This window comes from Aulonocara stuartgranti, assembly GCF_965226115.1.
Source record: "Aulonocara stuartgranti genome assembly, chromosome: 16".
In the NCBI taxonomy this organism is placed as follows: Eukaryota; Metazoa; Chordata; class Actinopteri; order Cichliformes; family Cichlidae; genus Aulonocara; species Aulonocara stuartgranti.
In genome coordinates this window covers 10,763,317-10,788,678 of record NC_138952.1, presented here as the reverse complement: position 1 = coordinate 10,788,678, position 25,362 = coordinate 10,763,317, and the positions used below count along the sequence as shown (strand labels likewise).

General features: G+C 39.3%; 3 protein-coding genes across 3 annotated transcripts; 2 read left to right on the top strand and 1 right to left on the bottom strand.

The window, feature by feature from the left end:
- Positions 1–776: 776 nt before the first annotated feature.
- Positions 777–6,319, top strand: LOC309690444 (olfactory receptor 4B13-like; the record flags this gene model as incomplete). Its single annotated transcript, XM_082507476.1, has 2 exons — positions 777–816; positions 5,430–6,319. The coding sequence occupies 2 exons, from the start codon at positions 777–779 to the stop codon at positions 6,317–6,319; spliced, it is 930 nt and encodes a 309-aa protein (XP_082363602.1).
- Positions 6,320–13,103: 6,784 nt separating this feature from the next.
- LOC309691114 (olfactory receptor 6N1-like) lies at positions 13,104–14,124 on the top strand. Its single transcript, XM_082508662.1, has one exon. It carries the CDS (start codon positions 13,110–13,112, stop codon positions 14,037–14,039), a length of 930 nt encoding a protein of 309 aa, XP_082364788.1. The 5' UTR covers positions 13,104–13,109; the 3' UTR covers positions 14,040–14,124.
- A 7,650-nt stretch (positions 14,125–21,774) lies between these two features.
- LOC309691097 (olfactory receptor 4B13-like) lies at positions 21,775–23,600 on the bottom strand. Its single transcript, XM_082508643.1, has one exon. It carries the CDS (start codon positions 22,943–22,945, stop codon positions 21,917–21,919), a length of 1,029 nt encoding a protein of 342 aa, XP_082364769.1. The 5' UTR covers positions 22,946–23,600; the 3' UTR covers positions 21,775–21,916.
- Positions 23,601–25,362: the final 1,762 nt, after the last annotated feature.

The window sequence follows — 25,362 nt, the reverse complement described above, 5'->3', positions numbered from 1 at the left end:
ACCAGACCAGAAGCTCACTGAGACTATGTGTATGTCTTCTACTAAATAAATGTTTTAACCAAGAACCTCTACTAAAACCTTAATATAAAATGATCTGATATATAAGTGTTTTGTAAGCATGTATTGCGATTCCTTCTATGGCTCCAAGTCACTTGCACAATAGATTGTCCGAACATCGCGCCGAACAAAGCTTCCGACCCCCAATTAATTGACCGAGCTCCAACTCTTTAATAAGCACAGATATGCATTGTGTATGAAATAGTCATAACTGCTTAAGGCCTTCTTAAAGCTATCTGTTACATTGTTAAAGCCTCGTCTTAGCCTGCGGCTCAAAATAACTATCTGCTTTCACTTCTGCATACAACTTCCTGTCAGCCTGCAACTCAGTCTTTCTGAAAGAGACACTGTTTAACCCCTGAATGCAATATAAACTCCAGATTTTATTATTAATGCAATGGTAATGATGACAATTATTTAACTATAGCAGTAAAATAATTTCCCTTCTCGACAGCAGTTACATAAGACACAAAGAACTTTATTCGTAAAAGTGAATTTCATTTTTTTTTTATTATTCAGCTCAACAAGTGAAAGCACCACTTACATCATGCTGACCACGTAATTGTGGCTGACACACAGAGTATATAAACCTCTGGTGACATACTTTGTCACTTAGACAGTACACAGACAGACTTCATTTCACCCTGACTTTAACTTGGAAAAATGTCATTTGCTCTCAGTTTGAAATGACACCTAGTAAGGTAAACTAATATTTTATTATGGATAATGTTTCAGTAATTACTGTTTTTACTCTCTCAGGTTTAAGTGATATTGCAAACTACAGGGTCATTCTCTTTGTTCTCACTTTACTGTGTTACTGTGTGATTTGGCTGGTAAATTTGACGATAATTGTGACCGTCATTGTGGATAAAAAACTTCATGAACCCATGTACATCTTCCTCTGCAATCTGTGCTTCAATGGACTCTATGGGACAGCTGCATTTTATCCCAAGTTTCTCTATGATCTTCTGTCCACTACTCATGTCATCTCTTATGCAGGATGCCTTTTACAGGGTTTTGTATTGCACTCTTCAGTTTGTGCTGACTTCTCTCTTCTAGTTCTCATGGCCTATGACAGATACGTGGCTATATGTCGACCTCTTGTGTACCACTCTCTGATGACTACACAAAAAATTTGTATTTTAGTATTTTTTGCTTGGCTTATTCCCATTTACCTTCTCTTCATGAGCACAATAACAACAGCAGTGTTGAGGTTATGTGGCTCACACATACCAAGAATCTACTGTGTAAACTGGTTAATTAATAATCTAGCTTGCTCTGCCTCTGTAGCAAGAATTGTTATTCCTGCTTTTAATTACACCTTTTATATCGGCCATGTCCTTTTGGTTTTCTGGTCTTATGTACATCTGATCAAAACATGTCAGTCATCCAAAGACAACTGGAACAAATTCATGCAGACATGTGTACCACATTTATTCTCTTTAACAGTTGTTGTTCTGTCTTTTCTTTTTGATATGTTATACATGCGATTTGGCTCAAAGGAAATACCACAAAGTTTTGAGAATTTCATGGCAATGGAAATTTTCCTCATCCCACCAATTATTAATCCTCTCATGTATGGATTTAAATTGACACAAATAAGAAACAGAGTTTTGAATTTTATATGTGGTAAAAGTTCAGCTTTGAGACTAAAGTCATGAGTGTTTCCGCAGAGAGGGGCAAAGAAATCTGTTGATATATGTTCATATGTGATTTAAGCGAAATGTGATCTGTAGTGTAAATGAATAGATACTATGACAGATACACATTTCCAGACTGTTTTCATTAATTGAAATATAAGTAGAATTTCCTTTTGGTTCTGAAATTTAAAAAAGAAAACAACACACATTGAAATTAAACACATTTCCTGTACATTATTAGTTTCTGTCTTGTATGGACAAAAAAAAGGTTTCATGTGGTTACATCTTTTTCTGATGTTTAGCTTCTTTTTCTGGTTGACTACAATGTTTTTACTCACCTAGTTTTGTTACACTTAATTATAGTATCCTTGGGTCTAAAATTTTATTCTCAGGTAAGTATCAAAATGGTACTAAAGCTCTGCCAGAGGTGGGAGTTGAAAAACTCTCTGACCTAGGCCTCTGCACACCTTTACTTTGAAAACAGTCTTTTGGGTTTTCTTTACATCCAAAATTAAGTGGCTGTCATCACACCAGGCTACAAACCACTGTACAGGGAGTGCAGAATTATTAGGCAAGTTGTATTTTTGAGGAATAATTTTATTATTGAACAACAACCATGTTCTCAATATCAAAGCTGAATGTTTTTGGAAGTAGTTTTTAGTTTGTTTTTAGTTTTAGCTATTTTAGGGGGATATCTGTGTGTGCAGGTGACTATTACTGTGCATAATTATTAGGCAACTTAACAAAAAACAAATATACCCATTTCAATTATTTATTTTTACCAGTGAAACCAATATAACATCTCCACATTCACAAATATACATTTCTGACATTCAAAAACAAAACAAAAACAAATCAGCGACCAATATAGCCACCTTTCTTTGCAAGGACACTCAAAAGCCTGCCATCCATGGATTCTGTCAGTGTTTTGATCTGTTCACCATCAACATTGCGTGCAGCAGCAACCACAGCCTCCCAGACACTGTTCAGAGAGGTGTACTGTTTTCCCTCCTTGTAAATCTCACATTTGATGATGGACCACAGGTTCTCAATGTGGTTCAGATCAGGTGAACAAGGAGGCCATGTCATTAGTTTTTCTTCTTTTACACCCTTTCTTGCCAGCCACGCTGTGGAGTACTTGGACGCGTGTGATGGAGCATTGTCCTGCATGAAAATCATGTTTTTCTTGAAGGATGCAGACTTCTTCCTGTACCACTGCTTGAAGAAGGTGTCTTCCAGAAACTGGCAGTAGGACTGGGAGTTGAGCTTGACTCCATCCTCAACCCGAAAGGGCCCCACAAGCTCATCTTTGATGATACCAGCCCAAACCAGTACTCCACCTCCACCTTGCTGGCGTCTGAGTCGGACTGGAGCTCTCTGCCCTTTACCAATCCAGCCACGGGCCCATCCATCTGGCCCATCAAGACTCACTCTCATTTCATCAGTCCATAAAACCTTAGAAAAATCAGTCTTGAGATATTTCTTGGCCCAGTCTTGACGTTTCAGCTTGTGTGTCTTGTTCAGTGGTGGTCGTCTTTCAGCCTTTCTTACCTTGGCCATGTCTCTGAGTATTGCACACCTTGTGCTTTTGGGCACTCCAGTGATGTTGCAGCTCTGAAATATGGCCAAACTGGTGGCAAGTGGCATCTTGGCAGCTGCACGCTTGACTTTTCTCAGTTCATGGGCAGTTATTTTGCGCCTTGGTTTTTCCACACGCTTCTTGCGACCCTGTTGACTATTTTGAATGAAACGCTTGATTGTTCGATGATCACGCTTCAGAAGCTTTGCAATTTTGAGACTGCTGCATCCCTCTGCAAGATATCTCACTATTTTTGACTTTTCTGAGCCTGTCAAGTCCTTCTTTTGACCCATTTTGCCAAAGGAAAGGAAGTTGCCTAATAATTATGCACACCTGATATAGGGTGTTGATGTCATTAGACCACACCCCTTCTCATTACAGAGATGCACATCACCTAATATGCTTAATTGGTAGTAGGCTTTCGAGCCTATACAGCTTGGAGTAAGACAACATGCATGAAGAGGATGATGTGGACAGAATACTCATTTGCCTAATAATTCTGCACTCCCTGTATATCAAAAAAGTAAATGGTTATGTTCTCTTCTTTGTGAAGCAAATTGTGAAAAGGAGTAACCTGCCCTGTCCCTGGCACGACCTTAAGGAGCACTGGTACTTAATCAATTAAAATTAATAATACTGTTCCAGCTGATGATTTGTACAAATGATACCATTTATTTGAAATGTCTCCACTCAATTTGATTTGCTTTTGAATAAAAATAAATAAATTAATAAATAAAGACTGGAACGTCCTAACCACAGAGCAAAGATCAACAAAAAGCAGCCAAGCATAACTTGTGGGTCTTCAAGGTAATTTAAAAACAAAAATGTCATGCTATTTATAACATCAGCTGTACCCTATCCTTGTAAACTATAATGGATCTTGCCTTCTGTATACATTTTCCTTTAAGACACCTAAAACACATTTATTAAAACATTTTATAACTAAAGGTGTTACTGTTGGTACGAGTCTAGAGTCATTTCTAAGAGTCAATGGAATTTGGACTGAGTAGCCACATAGCCACCAGTAGCTTTCCCTCACTCTCACGTTCTCGTGTGATGGATTGTTATCATCCTCATCTAAACTACATACTGGTTGACTATTTTCATCCTCTCTCTCGGCTTGCTCTGGTTCAAACTGGAAAGGTTGAAAAGAAGCCATTTCCAGTGCACTGCTAACTGTGAACTCGGTGCGGTACAACCGTGTGACGTCACTACCCAGAATGCATTGAGAAGTAAATGACAATGGCGGCCTACTGGTAAATCGGTTTTATATAAAATGTGCGTAAAAGGAAAACATTTGACGTATTTTAATGCCACATATATGTTGTTGAAAGCACAGTGCATATTTTAGCGCAAACATGTGTTAATAGGGTTCCCTTTAAGGGTGTCCTACTCCCTACCTTTACAGGGACTTCATTCTTCTATGTAGCGTCATATAAAATAATTTATTAACAACAGTCTGTGGTTCTCTCATGAGGCTGGATGAAGTGGGCAGGATGGAGGATCTAAAGTGCAGACTCTCATACGAAAAATAAATTAAAAAGCGGCTTCATTGCTGGACTTAAGAAATACAAAAAATAAACTGGAATGAACTGGAAATTAATCAAACAGTAAAACAGTGTTTTCCAAAACAGAAAGCACTGGATACAAGACCCAGGAACATGAGAGAATTTTATTTCTCTGCTCATTGAAATAATGAAAAGCTTCACCCCTTAATACTTATGGTTGAAGTAAAATGCAGCACTTTAAGCATTTCACATGGTGAAGAGCAACTGCGTATTATTCAATCTAACCAGTAAGTAAAGTCTATAGAGTAAGGCGTGTGCTGCTGTCATCACCATGGCACCATGAACAACTACAAAATTGAACTTAAATCCATCTTGTCTTGTCCTTTAGTCATTTTTTTTCTTGTTCCATAGACCAACAGAGGCTGAATTCCCAGGTGTGTGTTTTGTTGTTGAGCCAAAGGCAGTAATTAACAGGAGGTGTAGAGGAAGAGCAGATAGTGTTAGGGATGTAGCTACAGCAGCTCTTTCCTCTGTACACTCACAAGTTGTTACTTGTGAGTGTACATCAGAAAGTCTACGTCAGAAAGTACGTGGTTTTTCATATCATGGATAATGTGCATAATGTAAGAAGTTTCATTCTATTAGGATTTAATGAGACGATTAATTTCAGAGTACCCCTCTTCTCGGTTACTTTACTGTATTACTGTGTGATTTTGTTTTTCAATGTCTCTCTTGTGCTGCTTATTGTCTTGGATGTAAACCTGCATGAACCTATGTACATTTTTCTAAGTAGCTTTTGCATTAATGCACTTTATGGGTCCACAGGTTTCTACCCAAAATTCCTTTCAGATTTACTGTCGCCTTCTCAGACAATCTCCCATGAAGGGTGCCTTTTACAAGCTTTTATCATGTACTCATCTGTCTGCTGCAATTCATCCATTTTAGCTGTCATGGCCTTTGACAGGTATCTGGCTATATGTCGACCTCTGCACTACCACTCTTTCATGACTAAGAGGAGGCTTTCACAGCTGGTGTGTTTCTCCTGGCTGACACCTTTCTGCATTTTTGCCATCAATGTTGTGCTTACAGCAAGACTCAAGTTATGTGGTACGAAGATTCAGAGAGTCTTATGTCTAAACTGGTTAATTGTTAAACTTGCTTGTCCTGAAGCTGACACCTTTTCAAACAACATCACAGCATATGCAACAGTTATCATTTATGTGTCTCATGGCTTTTTTATCATTTGGACTTACACCCATCTTATTAAAACATGTGCAAAGTCCAGAGAGGACAGGGCAAAGTTTATGCAGACCTGTGTGCCACATCTGACCTCTTTGATCACATTCCTGTCTGTAGTTGTTTTTCAGTTTGTGTACATGCGATTCGATTCCACAGATTTGCCTCAAAGCCTCCAAAATTTCATCGCTACTGAATTTGTGATCATCCCTCCACTTATGAATCCTCTCATATATGGATTCAAACTCACCAAAATACGAAATAGGATTTTGGGTTTAGTTTGTTTTAAAAGAAAATGAAACACCTTCAGAGTTAAGAGTTTCAAAAATAAAAAGACAGCAAAATCACAAAAATGTACATTATTTTGTTGAATATGACTGATAAGAGCGGGCCTCGCAAAACCAGCTAACAATGCAACATCTTATAGAACTGTTTTACATGTTATATGTGTGAATACAATAGACTTTTGTATATTAAAAGCTTAGGTTTAGTGTGGTCAATTCTTTCAGTGTTAGCTTTTGTATTAATATTATTTTGTAAAGGTTTTTATCAAGAGGAGAGATGCAACACCATTTGACCTTAGAACTGAAGAAGCTTTTCGGATGAGAGGTGAAACGTCTTCAAGCAACTTAAAGAAGTCCAGACGCTTTTCTTTCCAAGCTCCTTAGACTACGATGACCTGGATGACTGAGAACCTTCACAGACAAACCAGGGTTTATAGGGTAACTCTAGGGTTTATCTATATATTCCCTTATTTAAAAAGTGTCTGTGTGTGTTTTATTGCTCTCATTTTATATAAAATGGAGATGTGATGTATTAGACACAGAAAGGGTTCATGTTCATATTTGTTTACCGTAGGTAGTTTAAAAATAAACTATAAACTGAGATAATTGACAATTTAGTCAAAATTAATTGAACAGTAATGTTGTTGACTGAGAGTCTGTGTCTTCAGAAAGAGTTATATTTTTATTGTTGCATGTAGTTTAAACATTTTCCCCTTGAGAAACACCACCACTAATAATAATAGACCCAAGCTTTTAATTAGATAATAATAAAACTGGAGAAAGCAAACTGGAAATGAACCAAAAAATGGCATTTTAAAAAGTAAAAAAAATAAAAAATGAAATGAATGAAACATACAAAGCATATAGCATACATTATCTGAGGTGGTATATTTACACATACAACATGCTAATAAAATGCTATAAGATGCTGCATTTTAGTGTATCTTATGAGGCCTGCTCTTATCACTCGTGCAACAGAGTAATGTCAATTTTTGACATTGAACCTTATTATCTTTTTTCAAATTTGAAAATAAAAAATCTATCCTCTTTAAGAATTTCCACCTTACTATGGTGAAGTGGATTGTGTGTCCCATTGACTTCAGGGGCTATGTGCCTGGCTGTGTTTTTGCCTGCTGGCTGTTTGAAGGGCCAGGCAAAGAACGATTCAGATGAAACCTTATAAGAGGAAAATCAAAGGAACAGTTTACGAATTCCCAGGTGTTTGTTTTATTGTTGAGCCTAAAGCAGTACTTAACAGGAGATGTAGAGGGAGGGCAAACATTGTTAGGGATGTAGATCCAGCAGATGTGTGCTCTGTACACTCACATTTTTATTCAACTAAGAAGATAGATGTGTTCTCTTGTCACGGATAATGTGTCTAATCTAAGCAGTTTCATTCTGTCAGGATTTAATGAAACAGTGAGAATATAATACCCCTCTTCTTATCCGTAAGGCCAGTTATGTTGTGGGGATGGAGCTGGACTCCCTCAAGGTGGTGTCGGAGAGGCGGATGCTGTCCAAGATAAAGACAATGTTGGATAACACCTCCCACCCACTCCATGACATGCTGGTCAGTCAGAGGAGCACGTTCAGTGAGAGACTGAGATTACCGAAAAGCACCAGCCTGTGGCTATCTCCCTGTACAACACATCCACTTAACACACTGTTTACTGCTACAGCTACACATGTTTCTTTTTCAACAATTTATTAATAAGTGATTTTATGTATATATATATATATATATATATAAATATATATATATATATATATATAGATATATATAGATATATATATAGATATATATATATAGATATATATAGATATATATATAGATATATATATATATCTATATATATCTATATATATCTATATATATATATAGATATATATATATAGATATATATAGATATATATATAGATATATATAGATATATAGATATATATAGATAGATAGAACAATATTTTCTATGAATTTGGAATCCACACAGTGGGTGGCTGCTGCTTTAAAAGCTGCCTCCCTTTTTTCAGATAGGGTGCTGTTGCAGAAGGATATAGACGTATAGCACGAAATCCTATAACCAAGTAGCCAGTATAGTATACAGGAACATCTGCACTGAGTATGGCCTGAAGGTCCAAAAGTTAAACATGAATCCAGCAGGCAGAACAGTGTGTGGTAGGGGTGGGAGAGGTCACGTATGTGTTTGTTTGCTTTGGTCAGGCATCATCCCAGATGTGGGGAAGTGGAGTCCCATAAGTATTCTCTGCTGTCCCCACCACTATATTCAGGGATTGCCAGTCTAAAGCAAAGCAGGCTCTTGACCAATCAGAGATGCAAAGAGAGTAGTAGAGATGGGAAAGGGAAGGTGACCTTTTCTTAATTGGGGCAAAAGGCTCTCTTTTACAAGAGCTCCACTGTGCAGTGAACAGGACAGGTCTATCTGTACGCCCAGGAGTTTCGTGCTGCTGGCCATCTTCACTGTGGTGTTGTTGAAAAGAAGTGATATGTGACTGTGCTGGCTCATGCTGATCTCCTTTTTTTATTCAGTATTTAGTGTTAAGGTGTTATTACAGTTCTCCAGTTGGTTCACCTGCTAACTTATTCATTGATGTCCTGGATGAGACTCACAATAAATTATTATTCTATTCTATTCTATTTTATTCTATCAGCATTCTTCACAATTTTGTTAGTGGGCCTCGCCTCAGACCCACTAACAAAAATGCCGGACTGGTACTTGTGTTTTTACCTTTTTAATATTACACACTAAAAAAAAAAAAAAAGGTAAAAACACTCTGTGTGTATGACTGAGTGAATGAGATGAGTACAAAGTGTTTTGAGTGCTCAAATTGAGTAGAAAGCCACTATGTAAGTACCAGTCCATTTAAAAGTACCAGTCTGGGTCACCTGTATGGAGAAAAAAAAAAAAAAAAACAGAAGAGAAAGCAAACAACAAAGAGCAACATAATAAAAAAATAAATAAATAAATAAATATTAATATTACACACTAGGGCAGCACGGTGGCACGGTGGTTAGCACTGTTGCCGCACAGCAAGAAGGTCCTGAGTTCAATTCCACCATTTCTGTGTGGAGTTTGCATGTTCTCCCCGTGTTTGCGTGGGTTTCCTCCGGGTACTCTGGCTTCCTCCCACCGTCCAAAGACATGCAACTTGTGGGGATAGGTTAATTGGATAATCCAAATTGTCACTAGGTGTGAATGTGCGAATGAATGTGAGTGCGAATGGTTGTCTGTCCCTGTGTGTTGGCCCTGCGACAGACTGGCGACCTGTCCAGGGTGTACCCTGCCTCTCGCCCTATGACACCTGGGATAGGCTCCAGCGCCCCCCGCGACCCTGAAAAGGATAAGCGGAAGCGAATGGATGGATGGATATTACACACTCTGATGGATCCATTGGGGGCAACTCGGGAGGAATCTGGGGGAATCAGGGAACAATCCATCGATCTTCCAATTGATAAACAATCCAGTTTAACAACAGAGCCCGAGAGCGCCTGAGCAACAGTATCTGCTAACCTCTGCTAACTAGTGTTGCTGAACTAGTATTTAGTCTAGTATTGAGCACTAAATGGCCTGAGGGGAGAAGGAAGCCAAGAGTGTACAACCTGGTCTTAGGGTATTTGCTGGTGTGGTAGCCTCAGCCTCTATGGATCTTGTACCTAGGGCTTGTTCCTGTGCTGCTATGATTAGTACCTTTGTGCTGTCTTTCAGTCTCGCTTTATAGGATTTCTTGATACCAGTCACCTCTTCTATCTTCCAGTGGTACATACCATTCAGGGACCTTTGCTTCCATGATGATTCCTCTTCTTTTATCTCGGGTTTCTGCTGCCTGAAGTATTCACTAAGCACTCTATAGGTCGTGATCATTTTCCTGATGTACTCCTGGATCTTTGTTGTTTCATCCTGGATAGTGGTCCTGTAATTCTCTAATTCCTTTCACTTAGTTTAGTCTCAGGGTTGGGGTGGACTTGTGGTGAAACCATTCATGCCTTGTTAGGAGCTTCGATGTTTTGGGGTCCGTGACTTCTTTCTCCTCCTTTGTCTCACTGATTATCCCAACAGGGTATTTGATGAGATGTTGATTGCCTAAATCTTGCATTCTTCCCATTCAGCTGTCTCCTCAGGACTTGCCTTACTTTCTGCAGATATTTGGTGTTTGCTGCCTCCCAGGGACTTGTTACTTTCCAGCTCTTTATTCTTGAGACTATGCCTTGGATATCTGCCACTGTGATGGTTACTGGAGCCTGTTCAGGGAAGCTGGTGTGGTCTTCACTCCGATCTCTCTAGCATACCTCTTCAAACGGCAAGCCAAGGTTGTGAGTCTTTGCTTGGCAGTTACCAAGTAGGAATGGGTACTGGTATCCAGTGCCATGATGGCACAGGTTGTGACATAAACGGTAGTAACCAGACCGAAAAGTAGAACACATTTCGGTGCTTTATTTCAGTGCTTTTTTTTTCCTGAGATGTCATACACTTCAGATTCTAGCCAATCATTTTACCTTTCCAAGGATAGTAGGCGGGCCCAGGTACGTACGTTCTTTTAGAGCAGAGCTACAGATTAAAAATGCCCAAGGCGAAGCAGTCAAAAGTCTGGCTGTACTTCACAGCAAAATATGCAAACTCAGCAGCCTGCAACAAGTACTTTAAGGTGATACTGTGCAAAGGAGGTAACTCCTTGAATCTGACGACGAACCTGGCAACTTATAGTGTTTTGTTAAAAGCTGAGAAATGAACCGTATTTGATAGCTTGCTGCGAGACCTCACACCGAGCACATCTACTGCGGGTATGGTGCCTCGGACCCGGGGTTAGCAACATCCCCCAAGAACCCGCGGAGGAGAGTCCAGGCCCCTAGCCCTGCCGGTGTAGCAGAAATGATGACGGATGATGATGGCAGCAGCAGCCGTTCTCCTCTGGGTCAGTAGCTTAATGTAGTTCGTGTTTAATTTACGTTGTGTAGACTAACCATGTTATTAAATCAATGCATGTAAGGTGAACTAGCAAACACTGTCGTAGTTACATGAGGCTGTCTTCTTGTTTGATGGCAGGTACTCCCTTCACCCTGGCCAAAAAGGCTAAAATGACCAAAGAAAAAGTGGGAAACAGCAACAACAACATGAGAGGTTTTTGGACAAAGTTTGTGTTTATTCCATTGTTTAAGCACTGCCTCCAGCCAAGAACGATACCATATATGCCCTATAGCTGCAGAAAGGGCTAACATTGTTATCTTTTTACAAAAAACAGCTAAACATGAGAGGTTTTTGGACAAAGTTTGTGTTTTCCATTCTTTAAGCACCGGTTCGAGCACCAGTTCGAGCACCGTTTAAGCACCGGCACCATTTCAAAAGTACCGGTTTGGCACTGGTTTCGGATAAAACCTAATACCCATCCCTATTTCCAAGGCCTCAAGTATGATTTTATTTCTTCGTCACACCTTTTTGCAGCTCCGATGTTTGGCTCACTTCCCTCCATCTTGTCTTGGCTTCTAGTCTCCTTCTACAAGGAGGGTACTGCTCCTTGTAGCTGTTCATCTTGTAGCCAAGCACCTCACTGATCACTGCTGCCATAGTGTAGATCAGCTGGTTGGTTTCGATGATAGTCACAGTAGGGATTTTCCATAACCTTCAGATGGTTCTTCATATGGGCTTTGTAATCAGCCATAGAGGGTCCAGGTTTCCAGCTTAGCAATGATCATATCTGTCAAGTCAGGTGTTCTTACAATAAACACCTCACACACATCAGTTGGCCTTGGCACTTGATACCCAATCTCGGAGGGTCGAGATGATATCACCCCCCTGACCTGACGACCTTGTTCCCCCCTGGTGTAGCATTCGTGTTGTACCTTGTCGATCTTTAGTTGTGATAGCAGTTTTTTCTTCCAGATGTTGAAACACTGAGCAACCAGTTGTTTCGCCATTAGTCCAGATGTTATGTGTAGTGGAAGTGCAAAATAAGTTGCAGGTGCGGATAATCACCACATCATAGGAGGGAAAGTAGCACAAAACACAAGACAGGGCCTAAGTAAAATAGGAAGTTAGCAATAATAACTAAACTGAGAAACACAAAGTAAAAGTATAAACTATAAATAATAAACTGATCTAAATAGTAACTGGAACAATTAACTCAATACTTAAAATACTAATACAAGAAAAAATACAAGATGAAAATGTAAACAAACAAACTAGGCATTAAACAAAGAATATTTAATAATAACAGAACAAAATTCTATACACTGAACCCAGGACCAGAACACCTTAACCACTGTACACTGCAAAAATCAAATTTATAAAACACTACAGGCCAGACATCTAGAGTTAACATAATCTAATTTTTACAGCAATTTTTACATAATTCATAGTTAGAAAAAATATTACTTAACAAGTTAACAATTCACAAATTCTTAAAGTTTTCTAATATCAAAAACACTCATCTGTGAAGGTTCTTCAGTTCTAGGCTAGACCTGAAGAAGCTCTCGGATGAGAGGTGCAACGTCTTCAAGCAACTTAAAGAAGTCCAGAAGCTTTTCTTTCCAAGCTCCTTAGACAATCAAAAATACTCAATTACTGAAACTGAATGCAATTTTTTTTATACGTACGGAAACGAGTTATTAGAGGACCGGCAATATGAGTTTGAATTCCCAGCTGTTGTGCTGTCATCATCAAAGCGTTTATTAATAGACGGTGCTGAATGAGAGCGGAGTGAGAATACACAGCACAGTGTAGCTGCTCACTCTGCATTTTGAACACTCGTCAGGTATAATCTGAACATTTGAAATTGTGAGTATTGCTCTCTGATTATGGATAATGTTTCTGTTGTGAGAATGTTCACTCTCTCTGGATTTAATGAGACAATGAATATCAGACTTACCATCTTCTCACTCACATTAATGTATTACTGTATGATCATATTAATCAATGTGTCTCTGATTGTGCTCATTGTCTTGGATGAAAACCTCCATGAACCTATGTACATTTTACTGAGCAGTTTTTGCATTAATGCAATTTATGGGACCACAGGTTTCTACCCAAAATTCCTGTTAGATCTGCTGTCGTCTTCTCAAGAAATCTCCTATGAAGGGTGCCTTTTACAAGCTTTTATCATGTACTCATTTGCTTGCTGTGATTTGTCCATTTTAGCTGTCATGGCCTTTGACAGGTATCTGGCTATATGTCGCCCTCTGCACTACCACTCTTTCATGACTAAGAGGAGGCTCTCTCAGCTGGTGTGTTTCTCCTGGCTGACTCCTTTATGCATTTTTTCCATCAGTATTCTGCTAACATCAAGACTGACCTTATGCAGATCAAAAATTGAGAAGGTCTTCTGTGTGAACTGGGTAATTGTTAAACTTGCTTGCTCTGACACAGACACCCTTTTAAATAGTGTTGTTTCATATGCAACAATTATCGTGTATATTTCGCATGGGTTTTTCATAATGTGGACGTACATGCATCTTATTAAAACATCTGTAACGTCCAAAGAAGACAGGGCGAAGTTTATGCAGACCTGTGTGCCCCATCTGACTTCTTTAATCACATTTTTGATTGTAATACTTTTTGATTTGATGTATATGCGATTTGGCTCTGCAGATTTACCCCAAAGCCTCCAAAACTTCATCGCTATTGAATTTCTCGTCATCCCTCCAGTTATGAATCCCCTCATTTATGGATTTAAACTTACCAAAATACGAAATAAAATTCTGAGTTTTGTTTACCGTAAACAAAAATAACCACTTTAATAAAGTTTAATCACTCAATGTTTTTCTCATTATTTCTTTGTTCATAGACAGTGACAAAACAGGGTGCAAATTCATGTTTCAGTATTTTGTCAGGGATACATCCCTGAGCCCCATCATTTATCCAGGAAAATAATGGGGATTTGTTTCAGCTCATTGTTCATTTTTATTGAAATTATTTGTTGTTATATGAAGTACAAGATGTTTTTCTGCTGCTGTATGCAAATCAAATTGAAAATAGACACACAAATACACATGTGGAATGTAAGAGAATTAAAAACATTTGTCTTAAACTGAAGCTTTTTTGTGTCATAGCATAAATAGAACGGAAAAGGGTTTGAGGAACTATTTTACTATTTTATTTTAAAATGTTCTTGGAAAAACATTTTTTCCATCAATAGGATTTTTGTCAGGCATGTGTCAGGTCAGAGATCAGGTTTCCTTATTAGAAGCATACAATCATACAATTGAATCAGTAAGACTAAGGAAAATTTCAGGCTTTTATCTTTAATAGTTTTTGAGATATTCATATTAATTCAAACTTTGCTTTAGATTTCCATGTGTGAAAAAAGACCTTGTATAAGTCAAACTTTGGAACGTACAATTTTCAGGCACAGAGTTGGGTGAGCAGAAAATCTTCTAAAAGTCTGATAGTTTAAGATGCCCCAACATTTCTGCCATATCCTGTACAATATATATTTTATTTTACCATCTATTTCCATACAGAGGACTTATGTTCAAACTACCAGTTATTCAAAGCCAAAATAAAGCACAAAAACTGTTGTGATGTGAGTATAATTTTGGCATCTGCATCTAGTTACTCAGTTGCTGTTAACATTCAGCAGATCAAAGTGTACAGCTGACATTATTTCCAATGTGGCATTAAAAAAATCAAATAAATGCACTTTGGGTTACTGAGTTTCACGTACAGAACACAAAAGCAGTAGAAGCCAAGACCATATTTCGTCTGTACACTGAACATGGTCATATAATAGATCTTAGGTCTCTTGAATCAGGTATCTAATTTATTGGACCAATAAGCTGCCCAGGAGAGCCCCAGCTGCAGCCCAGCCAGCTGACCTGGCATTCATCCCTGTGCCCACCCTGGATGAGGCCACAAAGGCTCCAGCTGCTGCTCCGAAGGCTGCACCTCCGGCTCTGAGCCATGATGAAGTCAAGCCTGCTTCATGTCTGCTTGCTGGGTTCGCAGACTCTTTCTGTTGGGGAAAAAAGGGACTGTACTAGGCAATCTTTCAGTTATTTAATACACTGTGGGTTGTATTCCAGTACAGTGTGTTAGCATACTTGATTTTTGCAAGAATAAGTAAAGGACGTAGTAGCATTGGAGTAAACACACTTAAATGGATTTGGGCAGTAGTTTGGGAAAATGGGAAAACAGCTAATCTAAAAAATCCTGATGACAATGCATCTGCAAAACATTTTGGATGCGTATAATATTCCTGAAACTTAAAATAACTTTTTCAGGTAAGTGATGTGAATTTAGTGAAATAAATTGTATTTGTGGAGTCAAATACCTCAACCCAGCGTGAAATATTTACATAATTTACTTCTGGTTGATTGCCATTAAATTAGGGAGGCCCAATGAATTAATCCTTATCATAATTTGAATGAATTGTCATACATGTTCCACTCTGATGCTTCAAATGAAGCACAAATAAATAAATCAAACTGATGTGTTATGGATATAAATGAGGCTGAGATGCATGAAAAACTTTAGGAATGTATTTTAGGAAAGCTGTAAAGACCTTTGTGTTCACATAAAAGAAACTTAGTCTTATCTAGAGCGTTTTGTGCGTTCATCATGGTCGGACTGTCAACTCCATTTTTACTCACCTTGTACTGGACATTGGCACCACTGTCCGGCACAGCCAGGCTCTTCTGCTCTGCTTCTGGAACTTAATGAGTGACATTTTGACTTTGTTCTTACAGAGTATACTCATTATTGTGTAACCACACTCAGGATCACTTTCTCATACTCACAGTGGTTGATGACATGTCGATGATGACTTGAAGGTATTGTGAATGCCCATTTTGGTCTTCTGCTAAGCTCCTCCAGCAACTTTAGGTCTGCCACAGTTTTTCCATGATCACCTTTATTAAAGTGCACGGTGTTCATCTTATTTGTCCCGTTAGTTTCCGTCTCTTTGTAGTGCCTCTGCATCCTACTGATCGCCACTTTCAACATTTTCTTTGCATCTTCATTTTCTTTTTTCAGCTGTTCCGTCATCTCTTTGAGCTTCATCACTTCTTGCCTGTGATCCATCAGCATTTGCTCCGTGTCTTTTTCTTTCTTTACACACAATTTCTTTAAGCCTGCAATTTCTTGCTCTTGTGCCTTCATCTTTTCCTCAAGCTTTTCTTTGTCCCCTTCACTCCTTTGCTTTGTAGACTTTATGAAATGTCTTTTCACTGCACACAGCTCTTTTATCACCCTGTCTTTTTCCATAATGTCCTTCTTGAGTTGAGTGTTTTCAGTGTTTAGAATGCTTATCTTTTCTTCATAATCTTTCTTTAACCACTCCTTCTCATCTTCTGTTGTCACCTTCAAAGCCCGAACCTGTCCATCTTCCTCTTTAGCTATCTTGATCATATCTTCTACTGTCCTTTCCCTCTCCTCAACTGTCTTTTTCAGGACATTATTCTCTGCTTTAACCTTCTTCAGTTGCCTCACAGTCTTTTTGGAGCTCTTTTCCAGCTTTTTGTTGCTTTCCTGGAGATTCATGAAACTCTGTACCAAGTATCTGGCATCGTTCTCCACCACCGTCTCCTCAATCTTCTCCAGTAGTGCTCTAACCTGGATGTCTCCGACCCTGTTTAAGTTATCAAAAACATGATATCTGTTTCCACATTTGTCCACAAGCTGCTGCAGAGCTGGCCATCTTTCAATGTGCTCTTCAATGGGAGTGACTCCCAGTTTGTCTCCCCAGGTGAACAACACAATACTTCGCATCCACACCCAGAGACCGAACAAGCTTAAGTGTTCCTCTGCTCTAATTCTGTCGGTTTCAGTGAAGGTCTCATCGGCACGTACAACCACCAGGACAGCATGAGGAGTAGGAGCCCACGGGGATGCACTGCTAGTAATTAGATCCTGTACTTCCCTTGGAGTGTCCTCGGAACAGTATCGTCCATGCCATCCTGGAGTGTCCACAACAGTTATTTGCAGTTTGCCAGCACCACCCTCCCTCTCAGTGACCTGTGATGTTGACTGTCCCACAGCAAAGACTTCACCACCAAGAAGATTGTTTCCAGCTGAGCTTTTCCCAGCCTGCTTCGGTCCCACTACCAGAATTCGAAGCGCTAAAATTGGGGGAAACTCTCCTGTATTGCAGAAATGCAAGATTTAGGTAATGATGTTAGCTTTGCAAATGTATATTTCCATCTTGCAGTTGTTTCAGGTAAATGAGAATGATGAATTTTAGATGTTTCCACAATGCTGGTTTGAATGAGAAGTTTCCTTCATTAGAGATTTTACTACTGTTAGTACTTGGTAGAACCATAATAGCTGATTTTCAGCAGCTTCAGGTATTCAAAGAGAACCTTTGAATACCTGACTTATTTTGATATCATGACACTGTTAGCATAAAGTTGTGTATGAACACATCCAGCAGTAAAGAGCAATTTTGTCATTCAAATGATCTAATTTAGTGTCATACATATAAATAAACATTTTGGCATTTTATGTATTTAAATGATTCTTGGTATTTAAAGCAGTATTTGCATTGTTCTTATTAAAAACAAACAAAAAGACAACCACAGAATCAAAGCATATTAATGGAAAGTTGACCAGAAGGGAAAAGCGTGGTAAGAAAAGTGCACAAGCAACACTGAATGCAGTCTTGAGAGGAGTCTCAACACGCAAAAAAGAGCATTATTGCCGTGAATCATGAATCAGGATTAAAACATCCAAACTGAGAGAAAACAGGAGCAGGAAGAAAGACACAGCTAGAGGGAGAAATGGGGGAAAGAAAACTGAACATAATATAAATGACACAAAAGACTAACAAAATAAAACAGTAAGTACAACCACAATGAAACACCTGGAACGAGAGACAACAGCAAAAATGTTTTACTTGGGCTAAGGAGAAATGAGTCCAGGTAATTTATCATATTACAAACATTAATGTTTGTAGTATTATAAAAATGATTGTACCCGATCTAATTTTCTGAGCTACATAAGTAATAACATCACAGTTTGTGGTGGATGGATGATTAGTCTGTTGAATGCAAATGTTGATATGTGTAAATAAATATCACTGAATCTCTGAGTGCTAATGATTGTATTTTTTTCCCCTTTCCACTAATGCCGTTATGCCTCACAATTGGTGAAGATGGCAGTTATGGGCCTGGGAGGGGGGTATAATTTAAATCATTTTGATTTATTTTCCTTTTTTTTCTACTTTTTTTTTTATTTTCACATTTTGTTTTGGTTCAATTATTATTATGTCTTGAAAAAACAAATATGATAGGTGCATGAAGTGACGCTTACCCAGTAGAAATGTGAGGGTTCTTTTAACCATATGCACATTCATTCGCCTTAAAGTCGCCCTCTCCTCCACCTTTTTCCTTTGGCTCTCTGTTATCCTGGACAGTTTGTCATTTCTAGTCACATAACCAACTCCTCCTGCTTTTATATTTTCTTCAACCACTGCATCAATCTTCTCCAAAAGTTCTTTAACCTGAGTGGGATCATCTTCTCCCCAAGTGCTTGTATCTAAAAGGTGGTATCTATACATGCATTTGTCCAAAAGGCTTTTCAGAAACTTGTATTTTGCAATGTAACTCTCCACAGACATCCCTCTCAGCTGCTCATATCTCGTGAATATTACTATCGTGTTCCTCCACAGGGTGTCATTTAACTGCTCCAGAGGTCCCTCTACTGTCCATTCCCGACCTCTGTGCGAGCTGATCGGTATAACCATGAGGAAAGCATGAGGTCCCGGTGGGCACATGGCCACGCAGGCTGCTGTGTTCATATTTACCAGGCTGGGGTCTTGGACAGAATAGTGAATCCATCTTTCAGGGGTACCGACCACAACCACTTTAAGTCCTTCATCAAGAATAGTTTGTCTCTTAACACACATCTTCACATCTCTGCTGGTGTCAAACATCTGTCTGCTGAGGATAGTGTTTCCTGTCAAACTCTTCTCCAGCCAGTCGTGTCCCAAGAGCACAATCCTGAGCTCCTGGAGAATGTGTTTGTTCTCTGCCAGCAGAGAGGACAACATGTCACTGAATTACCACAACTCTGGCATGCAAGCAGCTGATGTGAGACAAAGCCCTCCCACTGGTTTCACAACTTTCCTCTGAACTATGCAAAATGCTGAAATTCTCTTAACTGCAATGAATTATGTACAGAATAAGAAAATAGAACAAATTGGATTTAATATACTAAAATCAATCAGCCTTGCAAATGTTGTATGGATACATTTAAGACATATAAAAGTATAAGTCGGGAACATACCTTTATGGTGTCTGTGAGCCATTAAAACTTTATCAGTCACTTTAAAGATGATTCACTACAGTTAAAAACCCTGTTTTCCCAAAAACAAAGCGAAGTGGAAAAATATCGTCCAGCCCAGTGTCAGCCTGAGCTTTAATGCTTGACTCAGCTCTCTGTCTGATGAAAGGTCAAAGTCCAGCCCGTACCACTCTGCTAGTGGAAGATATCATCTAATTAGCTCACACAGGTAACATTTCTGTAACAGTATAATTACATCAAGGAGCCAAGGAAGCCAAGGCCTAAGTTCAGTGAGTGTATTTGAGGATCTTTTCTGTGTTCTTACATAGTAGTTAAACATGCTGTTAGTCCTCCAAAAAAGGTCCAAACTACTGAGGGAGGAACTCTTTTAAGACATCTGTGTATGCAGAACCCCAACGTCCTGTATACATAATATATTGCATACAAAAGCCAATATGTGTGCAATTCCAGTAATCTAAAGTTTACTGAAGTATATTTTAGCATTTGATTGATTGCTGTGAGATAATCATTTCCGTAATTTAGCAAAATCAATACATTAAATAGATCGTTTAATTGTAATCTTGGTAAAGGGCAGTATTGTAGTGTCTCCTTGTATGTTTTCGGGTCAGTTCATTTTCATTGAGAAATCTGAAATCTAAAACTGTTAAAATGCATTAAACACCCTTGCTTCCTGATTAACACCAGATAAACCTAGTTTTCTTACATGTGCATTACTGATGATTGAGTGGATCAGCTCTTCTGACACAGCCGAACCCTGATATTCACATTAGATTAACAATGCTGTTAGGACCAGGGTGAATCATTTTGGGGCCCTAGTTAAGATTAAGATTTTGTTCTAAACTAAGAAACGTGAATTTTGTCATCTACTTACATCTTATGCTCTTTACTGCTTTCCATTTATGTATGCTGTATATTGCACTAAGTAGATTAGACAAGAATACTTCACTTTTTCCCTCTCCCTCACCTTCTGAGACCTTATGCCTTAGCCAATCCTCTCTCTCTCTGTCTGGCCTACCTGATCACTAGAAGACCGCTAAGGCCAAATGTTAGCTTAAAAAGTTGTCTAGCAACCACATCAGTAGCAGCTTGAAACTTAATGCAGCATTGTTTGATAAAAGTAAAATCCAAAATGTTCATGTTATCTAGTTTGGCTTACTGAGATGTTTTATTGGTATGTGATGTGTCTGAGGCTGAGAGACCACGGAGCCTGAAAAACATGATTATTAGGCTGCAAAAATATTTTAACATAATAATAATAATAATAATAATAACAATTGGATTTATATAGCGCTTTTCAAGGCACCCAAAGTGCTTTACAATGCCACTATTCATTCACTCTCACATTCACACACTGGTGGAGGCAAGCTACAGTTGTAGCCACAGCACACAATATAAGCTACTAAACAACAGTTAGCTATTGTAGTTCATGAGATTAGTGTCCAGAAAATCCATAGTTGACATGTGGACCCTCAATATACTTTTGGTTTTACTCTCAAGTTTTTGATAAAAATCAATGCTTCATATTTTGTTTTTCGGTAAACCTGAAAAACCCACTTGTTATCATAGTTTTGGATTTTTTATTTGTTTTTATTGTTTATGTTTTAAATATTTAATTTAAAGTGCACAACAACTTGATTATACAACCACCCAATGCAAGGTTTATGCAACAGCTGATTAGATTTTTGATATAAGTGTACAATGTAACAATGTACAGGTAACAATGTAGCTAAAATAGCTTTCACTTGAATAGCATTCTACTTCCTACCCCTCTACAGCAAACAGCAACGCAAATTTACATCGTAATGAATGTGATGATTAGAGTCAGACACAACGACACCTCAAGTTCAAATAATAAGACAGAAAGGATTAAAGAATTAAAGATGAAAAATAAATGAAGGCTCATCTATCAGTCCACTGGCCTATCTAGTTCAGGGTTGCGAGTGACTGGATTCCATGCTGTATAATAGATGATTGATCATTATTCAATAATAACATAATTAATTTGTAAATGTGCAGAGAATTATGGATGCAAGTTTTTAAAATTTTGCAAAAGAAGATATGTAAGCAACAAGAGATGATCTTTTAGCATGATTATACTCTATAAGAGCATGTCAATGCTATTGCTCTGGGATGAGCCATAGGCTTTGCTGACTGAAACATGGAGGAAATATTAACCACAGACGCTGTTTTATATATCTATTACCATTTATCTACAAAGTGCATAAATTAAAAAAGAAGTAAAAGGTAGAATATAAAAACTAAAAATACAAAACTCGATGGCACATTTCCTGAGAAAACAGAACATGGAACATTATCAATTGATCTTTGTCAAAAACAGTAAAACATAGTGTGGCCTTGTCCCTATAAGTCATCTACAACAGAATGGCTCACATAGTAAATTCTTTACTCTAAGGAAAATGCTGCATTTTACGCTTGTTTTTTTAAGTAAACTAAACTTGATGTAAGTTAGTTTCTTGTAAGATTTAAGTAAAGTCAGGATTCTGTTTTGTATTTTGGTGAGTTTGAATCCATATATGAGAGGGTTCATAAAAGGTGGAATGATGAGAATTTCAACTGTAATGAAGTTTTTGAGACTTTCAGAAAAACCTGTGTACTCAAATTGCACATATATCAACTGAAAACCAATCACAACTATAAATGTGATCAAAGAGGTCAGGTGGGGCAGGCAGGTCTGCATAAACTTTTCTCTGTCCTCTCTGGACCTCGCACATGTTTTAATGAGATGTGTGTAAGTCCACATTATAAAAAAGCCATGAGACACATAAATGATAACTGTTGCACATGCTGTGATGTGGTTTGTAAAGGTTTCAGCTTCAGGACAAGCAAGTTTAACAATTAACCAGTTTACACATAAGACTCTCCGAATGTTTATACCACATAACTTCAGTCTTGATGTTAGCAGGACATTAATGGCAAAAATACATAAAGGTGTCAGCCAGAAGAAACACACCAGCTGTGAAAGCCTCCTCTTAGTCATGAAAGAGTGGTAGTGCAGAGGTCGACATATTGCCAGATACCTGTCAAAGGCCATGACAGCTAAAATGGACAAATCACAGCAGACAAATGAATATATGACAAAAGCTTGTAAAAGGCACCCTTCATAGGAGATTGTTTGAGAAGACCTTAGTAAATCTGAAAGGAATTTTGGGTAGAAACCTGTGGTCCCATAAATTGTGTTAATGCAAAAGCTACTCAGGAAAATGTACATAGGTTCGTGCAGATTTTCATCCAAGAAAATAAGCAGCACAAGAGAGATATTGAAAAATAAAATCATGCAGTAATACAGTAAAGTGAATGCGAAGAGAGGCACTCTGAAATTCATCGTCTCATTAAATCCTGACAGAATGAAACTTCTTACATTAGACACATTATCCATGATCAGAGAAACATCTACCTTCTTAGTGTAACAACATGAGTGTACAGAGGAAAGAGCTGCTGTATCTACACCCCTAACAATATCTGCTCTTCCTCTACGCCTCCTGTTAATTACTGCCTTTGGCTCAACAACAAAAAACACACACCTGGGAATTCAACCTCTGTTGGTTGGGGGGGGGATACGTGACTGGCTATTAGTGGAAGTTTTCCTTCTCTTTGCTGTTTATATTTGTCCATGTAACTGGATTCTCTTTTGCCAGAAGCCGAAAATGTCCACAAATGACGAAAACCTGAGACAGTCGTGAACCTTTCAAGGAGTGCCCAGTTGACCAAAATTACCCCGAGGATGCAGCGAAGACCGCAAAAGACCCAAGAACAACATCCAAAGAACTGCAGGCCTCACTTGCTTCAGTTAATGTCAGTAAGAAAGAGTTTGGCCAAAAATGTGTTCCAAGATGAAAACCACTGCTGAGCAAAAGGAAAATGAAGGCTTGTCTCAGTTTTGCCAGAAAACATCATGATGATCCCCAAGACTTTTAGAAAAATAACTCTGTGGACTGATGGGACAGAAGCTGAACTTTTTGGAGTGTGCGTGTCTGATAACATTCAGTGTAAACATCACACAGCACTTCAGAAAGACCATCACCAAAATATGGTGGTGGTGGTAGTGTGATGGTCTGGGGCTGTTTTGCTGCCTCAGGACCTAAATGAAGGTAAACTGAACAATAAATTCTGACGTCTACCAAAATATTCTGAAGGAGAATATCTGGCCATCTGTTTGTGACCTCAAACGGAACACAGTTGGGTTCTGCAGCAAGACAATAATCCAAAACACACCAGCAAGTTTACCTCCGAATGGCTTAAGATAAACTAAATGAAGAAATTCGAGTGACCTACTTTAAGTCCTGACCTGAATCTGACTGAGATGCTTGACGCATCAATAAATGAGTTGATCTGAGAGGACCTACAAAGTTATTTAAAGGGTTTATCCTTAAAAGTGACAGGTTAAATAATAAAAACAGTCGTATTTGTAATATTGAGGTAGGTAATTGATTAGTGTGATTAGTGCATGCAAATATAGACATGTGTAGTGCAGAGTGCTAATGATTGCAAATTATTTCCTTTACACTAATTTCATTATGATTCTCTTGTCAGCTGGTGACAATGGCAGTTATGGTCCTTGGGGGTGTTCTAATTTTAATCCTTCTTATTTTTTCCTTTTTTCCCACATTTGGAATGATTTTCATATTTTGTTTTGGTCTGTCCTGTGGGTGGAGGAAAGTTCAATTATAATCTCTAGGGGGTTAAAAGAAAATGGTAGGTACATTCAATGATTCTTACCCAGTAGAAATGTGAGGGTTCTTTTGACCATTTGCACATTCATTCGGCTTAAAATCACCCTCTCCACAATATTGCACAATATCCACAGTATTGTTTTCCTCCACAGGGTGTCATTTAATTCCTCCAGAGGTCCCTCTACTTCCATTCCCGACCTCTATGTGGGCTGATCAGTATAACCATGAGGTCCTAGGCTAGGAGGAGGAGTTGGCCGTCCGACTGCGGTCTGGAGTGTGGGGCCTCCCTGCTGCTGCGGAGTCGGGGCGGTCTGCCTCTCCCCACCGCAGGGAAAAGGGTAACACCACCTGGGTCTGGGTGCAGTTCCCCCCTCCAGGGGCAAGGGTACCTAGACCCGGTTCGTAGAGTACGCTTGGGGAGTGTGATCGTGTGTACAGCGTCTCTTTATGTTTGGTTGAGTGTGGAGTAAGTGCATATGAGAGCATGAGGGTGGGAATGGATGTTTGTATCTGTGTGTGCCTGTATGTCTGTGTCTATATGTCAGGTTGGGTATCAGGCGCCACCTCTCTGGGGACATCTCAGGCCCTCCAAGGTTTGGAGGCCTATCTCCCCCCACCACCACTTCCCCTGCCAGTGGCGGACTCCCTCAGACATCGGTGCGTTGGTGGTTCTTTGTGTCTGGGGATGGGCGTCCAGGTACACACCGGCTCACTCCTTGGCGGCCGCTTATCGGGGCCTGGAGCCTGGGGCTCGCTCGGGCCACTCCGGAGGTGGGGTGCCCCCGGCCCCTCGGCCTGCGGCTCGTCACTCAGGCACAGCTGGCTGCCGGCGGAGCTCACGGGCGCGTCACTGCAACTCCCCCTGGCTTCTGCTCCGCGGCTGCTGAGTGACCCCTCATCTGGGACTCTCCTCAGCTCTTTCTGGGACAGTGGCGCGGCTGCCCCTCTGTTGGTCTTCCTTGGTCTCTTGTGTTCTGGGGGCCTCTGGATGTCTGGAGTTTTGATCTCCTCCATACCTGCTTCATGCCCTGGAGGACGGGGCTGTGCCCCCCCCCCCCCCCCCCCACACCCTCTAGCAGAGTATTACATGAAGGAACCTTTTAAAAAAACAAAAAACAAGCGC